Here is an 8333-nt window from a genome sequence, read left to right on the forward strand (position 1 = left end):
CCCCGATGGACGGCTGCAGAGGCGGCCCTTGCCCTGCACTCCTGGGGACCCCCCTCGAGATAAGCTCCCTCCCACACCCCCAAGCCGGCCCCTGGGGGACTGGAACTCCCGGCCTGTTCCCAAGGCCCCCAGTTCCTCCTCTTCCTCCTCGTCCTCCTCCTCTTCCTCATCCAGCCAGGTGTCCAGTCTGGGGGTGGACATTCGAGCGGGCGTCAGGGAACTCTCCAACCGACACTCCCTCCCCTTGGCGCTGCCCTCCGCTCTGGACCCCCGCTCAGAGTCGCAGAAGAACAACAGCTCCCTCAGTCTGGACCACCAGCTGGTCAGAGAAACCACAGAACACCACAGAACACCACAGAACACCACAGAACACCACAGAACACCACAGAACACCACAGAACACCACAGAACACCACAGAACACCACAGAACACTACAGAACACTACAGAACACCACAGAACACCACAGAACACCACAGAACACCACAAACACCACAAACACCACAAACACCACAGAACACACCACAGAACACACCACAGAACACACCACAGAACACTACAGAACACCACAGAACACACCACAGAACACTACAGAACACCACAGAACACACCACAGAACACCACAGAACACTACAGAACACCACAGAACACACCACAGAACACACCACAGAACACACCACAGAACACACCACAGAACACCACAGAACACTACAGAACACTACACACACCACAGAACACTACAGAACACTACACACACCACAGAACACCACAGAACACTACACACACCACAGAACACCACAGAACACCACAGAACACTACACACACTACAGAACACCACAGAACACCACATAACACTACAGAACACTACAGAACACCACAGAACACACCACAGAACACACCACAGAACACTACAGAACACCACAGAACACTACAGAACACTACAGAACACTACACACACCACAGAACACCACAGAACACTACAGAACACCACAGAACACTACACACACCACAGAACACCACAGAACACTACAGAACACCACAGAACACTACAGAACACTACAGAACACTACAGAACACCACAGAACACACCACAGAACACTACAGAACACTACACACACCACAGAACACCACATAACACTACAGAACACCACAGAACACCACAGAACACCACAGGACACTACAGAACACTACACACACCACAGAACACTACAGAACACTACACACACCACAGAACACCACAGAACACCACAGAACACCACAGAACACCACAGAACACTAAAGAACACCACAGAACACCACAGAACACTACAGAACACCACAGAACACTACAGAACACTACAGAACACTACAGAACACCACAGAACACCACAGAACACCACAGAACACTACAGAACACCACAGAACACTACAGAACACCACAGAACACTACAACACACAGAACACCACAGAACACTACAGAACACCACAGAACACTACAGAACACCACAGAACACTACAGAACACCACAGAACACTACAGAACACCACAGAACACTACAGAACACCACAGGACACTACAGAACACTACACACACCACAGAACACCACAGAACACCACAGAACACCACAGAACACTACAGAACACAACACACAGAACACCACAGAACACTACAGAACACTACACACAACAGAACACCACAGAACACTATAAACACCAAAGAACACTACAGAACACTACACACACAACAGAACACCACAGAACACCACAGAACACCACAGAACACTACAAACACCACAGAACACTACAGAACACTACAGAACACTACAGAACACTACAGAACACCACAGAACACCACAGAACACTACAGAACACTACAGAACACTACAACACCACAGAACACCACAGAACACTACAGAACACTACAGAACACTACAGAACACCACAGAACACCACAGAACACTACAGAACACTACAGAACACTACAAACACCACAGAACACCACAGAACACTACAGAACACTACAGAACACCACAGAACACCACAGAACACTACAGAACACCACAGGACACCACAGAACACCACAGAACACTACAGAACACTACAGAACACCACAGAACACCACAGAACACTACAAACACCACACTGCACTAGCGTTTGGGTTGATGTGTATTGATTGGTTACAATTGCGAACACACTGAATTTTAGAAGTAGTGGTCCAATAAGATTGTTAGTTTGTTTACCTGCATTCACTTGCACTTTAAAGTCAGATAAATGTACATATAACCATACATCCAGCAGCCGTTATCTTAACTAAACAACGTGTTAAGCCACTTCCTCCTGTTTCCAGTCTTTTTACAAAGCTAAGCTAACTAGCTCATGGCATCCGCTTCATATTTTTACAGTGGCATCTTCTGATAACTTTCAGCAAGAATCCAAAAAAAGGAATTTCATGAAATGATTTTATCTATTCCTTAAATGTAATCATTGTTTGATTTGAAGATTGTTATGAAAATTCTCCTCTCCTTAAAATGTCTGACATTTCAGCTTCTGCTTCCTTTACAGAGTTTTGTGGCTCCAGCCGGTCCAGATTACGACGGCCCCAAAGTGAAGCCCTCGGCCTCAGCCAACGCCATCTATTCTCTGGCAATCAGGTAGGATTTACTGGCACTATGAGGACGGATGAGTCGAGCATTTCAACTTTGACTGAAACTATTTTTTCTTAGTGCTTGTTGTTTCTTCCACAAACGTTTAGCTTTTTACTGTCTATAGTTCACATATCCATGAATACAGCTTTAGTTTAAATATTTGTTCTTTGTTTCCAGACCCTCTCCAGCCCCGAGGCCAGTGGCAGGAGAGGAGGCCCGTGACAGTGAGGAAGAGTCGGAGTACATGATCCCCTCTTCTCGCCCCGTCCTGCCCCCCGTTACTGCAACTCCTGTAGGGGAGCTCCCCCCCGTCCCCAGGCCTTCACAGCCTCCATCAGCACTCCAGACGCAGACACAAGCCTCCGCACTCACCTCACGGTACTCAAAACACTTAATAAATCCACCTATAGCACATCTGTACTACTTTGATAAATGCAGTTTGTTATGGTTGTTGTTTCATTATTGTTGTTTGTTGTTGTAGGCTGCCAATGGCTGGAGTGGAGGATGGACCTCAAATGTATGAAGCCATGTACGACATCCAGGCCAGGGCCCAGCAAGCCAGAGATTCAGGTATTTAGATTTCCTCAATCAAATCAGTTTAGAGGCAGAATGTGTCACTTTTTAAACCTATATGCTTCCGACACCCAGTCTGCATGACAACAGTCACTCAAACCAATCAACCTGAATTTGTGAATATTAGTTTCACTCCAAAACAAGACCCCCACCATGTGAGAAAACAGGGTGTCCGCTGGGTCGTAAAAAGTATTAAAAGTTGATAAATCAATTTATCGAAAATTAAGGCTCTTTAAAAATATTAAACGGCATTTTCCAAGGTATTACATGTTGTAGCTTGTTTTCAATAAGTATATCAATTGTCCAAAGAGGTTGTATTCTACAGTTTGCCTGAATGTAATCATTGCGTAGGTGCGTTATGGGGAAATGCAAGTTTGGGTCCAAATGGTTGAAAGATAAGGAGGAAGGACAATCAATACTGTATAGCAGTGGCGAACCGTATCTATCACAACCGGACCTTCTGTAGACACAGACACCCCCCCGCCCCCGGCGTTATAATGTCCGTCTTTCACTGAATTGTCGTCTTGAAAAGGGTACTCACAACAATTCCGTAACAACATCATCTTCACCTGTTGCACTTGCCATTTCAACGTTAAAAACAATAAAACGGCAAATGAATTGCTACGTGGCATTTATCTAGCTCCTCTGTCTCGAGCCAGTGAACTAACGGGCCTTCTAGAATACCCTGGAACCGAGGGAAACTGAAAGAGTACGCCCATTGGCTACAAATCAATATATGATTGATCAAACTGTCAGTCCAAACGTACGCTCTCATTCAGTGCAACGGCCAGGGCATTCTATCACGGATATAAAATACCTTGTTCTAACCAGAGACCCAGAACAAGATCTGATTGGTTGCTTTCTTTTCTCGCACAAAACCACTGAAATGCGTAGTGCCTGGTCCGAGAAGGACAAACAGATCAACGTATTTGTAATATTACAGATCAACAACACAGATACCATTCTCATTTATACATTTTATATACATTTTATTTATATAATTAAATCGATTTTTTGTTTTTATCTGAGTGTTCCAGGGTATTCTCTGAATACTTTGAAGACCCTGACGGTTCGCCACTGGTATATAGTAAAGTGTGTCGCCAATGTAACTCTAATTAAAACTCCAAGTGGCTATAAGGTCTTAAAATGTATGGAAAGGGTCTTAAAAAGGTCTTCCATTTGACTTCACGATTAAAGTACACATAAATACTCATAGTCGTGACTCATCTCAGTCTATTTTAGTGTTTACATCAGCCTGTGTAAATGAGTAGTCCCAAGGATATGCTAAATATAATTAGTCAGATACGTAAGTGTTAATAAATGTCTTTCCCCCGCCCCAGACTACTCAGAGCTGCCCCCTCTGGCGCTGTCCAACGGTCGCAGAGAGCAAGCTGCGGAGGACAGGGAGGAGGAGGAGGAGGAGGAGGAGGAGGAGAACGGGTACGACTTCCCTAAACCGCGGCTGCCGATGGCCACGACCCGACGGACCCTTTCAGAAATCGGGGCGTCGTCTTCCTCCTCTTCATCTTCTTCATCATGCTCATCCTCCACAGCAGCCTTCAGCCGTCTTTCTCTTGATTCGGATGCTGGAGCTGCAGCACGTAAGGATACTTGCCCCATGCACATGATCCAGAGCTAGTTTGTAATGCATGAGTAACTGTACAAATTATTTTAAAGACAATTTGAGAAAGAAGGCGCTGTACAGTAGCATATCATAATCAAAGGCTAATGGTGACCGCTAAATAGAGGATATCAAAGCACCACATCGGGCTTTCTGAGTAAATAGTTGGAAAACATTATGTCACTTTTTGCGATTTGGATGAACTGACCCTTTTCAAATATGTGCTTTTATTAGATGATGTGACACTAAAAAGTTTTACATTAGGGGTGCCACATAAGGCAACTGGTTTGTTTCATAAAATGCATTGGATGTAAAAAAGATATAAAAGCAGCTTCTTTGTGCAGGTGCTTACTAAAATAGCTTGAATAAATTAAACTAAATATCTTGGATTATCACAAAAGCCCTCTGACTGGGAGAGCAGCATGAAAAGTCGACTAAGAGGTTTTTCTGCTACCTGATGAAGGCCAGCCATTATACTGATGTTCAGGAAGCTCTCTGAAGTTAATATTAGACTTGGATGAATTACAATGAATTGATTGACATAACTAATTTGCTCAGTATGTGCAATCACTGTGTGCAAAGAATAGAGAAGAATAATTATAGAGAGCTACTCGGTAACCTCAGTGAATTTAAAACCAGAACAGTAAGTATTTCCCTCCAGGACTTAAGAGAAACCTGCTGTTGGACTGACCAGTGACCGCTCTGCGGACGTTTCACTGCTACACACATTATGTAGAAGAAAGCAGGAAAGCATTTCCATGAGTAATATTCATCTCTCTGCAGTGAGCTGACATTCTCTACCTACACAGTGGGATGATTGCCGGCTGTCTGTGTCCCACTAAAGACTTGAACCTTTATATCTGAGGACCAATTAAGTGTCTCTCAGACAAGCTGACAAGCTCTCGGATTATAATTGGTCTCTCTATGGGAGCTTTATTATAGGTTGCTGCAGATTAAAGGTCAACCAGTTCACCGTATATACAGTATCATTACAAAAACTCATAGCTTACTGCAGACAAACACTCAGGGGGCTGTTTGCCACAGGTGCTTTATTTTGGTAATCAGGATGTATTTGAAATGAGTTGGAGATGGTTCCCAGTCAAATGTCAATATAGGTCATTGTACATTAAGATTTACTTTTAAGAGTATTTCAAAGGAGTTTATATTATTTCAGGTTTAGATGGATAGATAGATAGATAAATGGATGGATGGATGGATAGATTGATGGATAGATTGATGGATAGATAGATGGATAGATAGATAGATAGATAGATAGATGGATAGATTGATAGATAGATGGGTGGATAGATAGATGGATGGATGGATAGATGGATGGATGGATAGATAGATGGATAGATAGATAGATGAGATATAGATGGATAGATGGATGGATGGATGGATAGATACCTTATTGATCCCAATTTGGAAAATTATTATGTCACAGAGTGTAATCAGAAATTAAAATACAATACTTAAATTACTTTAAAAAGTGGAGAATTAACAATATAATTTTCCAAAGCTTTAAAGGCTTATAAATCCCCTCTCTTCTTCTCTCCAGCCCTCTCCGAGCCGGTGGAAGCCCCAGAGAGACCTCCCAAGCCCCTGCCCCGACGAATCAACTCTGAGCGCCGGCCCAGCCCTGTCCCGCCCGTCCCTGCCTCCCCCAGCGGTGGGGCAGCAGGGGGAGAAGCCAACCCTCAGATCATCATCGAGATCGAGCTCCTCGCGAGTCAGGGGTACTCTCAGCAGGACATCCAGAAAGCACTGATGATTGCACAGAACAATATCGAAATGGCTCGGAACATCCTACGAGAGTTCGTCTCTATTCCCCCCACCGCGAATATTCTTACATAGCACGCTTTGTGCCTCTCTCTCTTTCTCGTGTCTTGCTCTCTCGCCCTAGCTTGGCACAGCCTGGTTGGGTAAAGGTTGCCTGCAGCACTACCTCTGTGCTGACGCCCGACATCCCTGTGGGTTTTTAACTGGCTGTTACTCCAGAGCGCCCTGGACTCCATGCGCTTTCAACAGTGTCCGGCCTTCTGTAAACCGCTACTGCAGGCCTCTTCGTTTTCCACGAGACATCCACGGGGGGGGGTGAGTGAGCGCGTGCGGAACAATGATGGGATGCCGCGTGGCGCGAGACTTCTCGTAGGACGTCAGGAAGACAGATTCGTATCTTTCAAGTTGAAGCCTCTTGCTGACAATGTAACCAACACCTCACAAATAAAACTAAAAATGTATGTCTATATGAAAGTGTAATATATGAGTAAATATATATTAAATATGTGTAATATATACAGTACGTGCATATACAGTATGTAAAAAAAAAAAAAAAAAAATGACTTCAGCTTTGAGGGTTGCTGTTGGTACAAGCGATGTTGGTAGACGGGGACCAGGTTAAATTTGACCGTTTTCTCAGACTGAGGAAGACGTTCATGTGAGGAAGAGTCGGGGCGACCTCACCATGAGTTCACTCAGCAGCTTTGAAGACGTGCGGCAGAGCACTTCATCATGGATTCAGTCTGGAATGGCCTTTGATAAACAACGTTGCTTTGGTACTTTTCTTTTTATAAACATGCTTGTTTTGTCGTGTTGTATTTTTCAAAGTAGCATGACGATAGTTTGGGGTCTGGACTATGGTCTGGCAGTATGTTTTTATAATGAGTATGTGTATGTGAGCATGTTTCTGTGTGTGTGTGTGTGTGTGTGTGTGCCAGACTTCTCCTCTGCTCCTAAATGAACAACATGAATGTGGTGTTAGTCAGTGTACGTACTACTGCTCTCACTCTAAACCGGTGTAGCTGTAGAGCCTGGCGCTGAGATTATTAGAGGACGTGCTAATGGCGACGACCCTGCAGTACCGACAGGCTCGTGTTGTGTGATCCCTGGTGGCTGAAACATTCTGTCTTTGTCTAACTTCATTGGCTGGCTGGTCGAAGTGTTCTGTCTCCAGCTCAGTCCAGTGAGAAGAAAGAAAAAAAAACGTCATCGAATTACTTTGGTAATATATTATTGTTATATGATCATAAATATTGTTATTATAATTCATTCAGAAGTGCTTCACTGCTGCTACTATTGTTAGTGCTAAACAATTAAGCCTTAAATGTACATTTGTGAATATTGTGTTTAACCGTCATTCTGTTTTTTTTAGAGTGACAGTATCCCCCATGTTTCTCTGGTCCGTAATGTAGCATACTTGAAAGTACAAGCAGCCTGTGAGCCTGCAAGCGGTCAAATCTTCAGTGTTTTAAACCCTCTTTTTTAAAATGATTTACGATTCTCTACAAGAAGACTCTGCTACAGAAACCAGACGCTTTGTAACAGGCTCAGGCTTCCATCACATCCATTTCTCTTCTCTGTGGGAGTTTCTGATTCTCTGTTGTTGTTTTTTAAAGTAGGCTCATGGGTTTGCTGGCTCACCCCCAAGTCTACATTAAAGTCAGTGTTCGGGCCATCTGTGAGAGCTAACTCAGGAATAATGTTTACCCACCACAGAACACCACAGAACACTACAGAA

General features: G+C 44.0%; 1 protein-coding gene across 1 annotated transcript; it reads left to right on the plus strand.

Moving 5' to 3' along the window:
- The first annotated feature begins 6 nt into the window (after positions 1-6).
- Positions 7-8303, plus strand: LOC104964907 (E3 ubiquitin-protein ligase CBL-like). The gene is made up of 6 exons (XM_010793805.1): positions 7-322; positions 2540-2628; positions 2800-3000; positions 3104-3192; positions 4536-4796; positions 6375-8303. Exons 3-6 carry the CDS (start codon positions 2867-2869, stop codon positions 6668-6670), a joined length of 780 nt encoding a protein of 259 aa, XP_010792107.1. The 5' UTR covers positions 7-322; positions 2540-2628; positions 2800-2866; the 3' UTR covers positions 6671-8303.
- Positions 8304-8333: the final 30 nt, after the last annotated feature.

Source organism: Notothenia coriiceps, unplaced genomic scaffold (genome assembly GCF_000735185.1).
Source record: "Notothenia coriiceps isolate Sejong01 unplaced genomic scaffold, NC01 NC01_scaffold00037244, whole genome shotgun sequence".
NCBI lineage: Eukaryota > Metazoa > Chordata > Actinopteri > Perciformes > Nototheniidae > Notothenia > Notothenia coriiceps.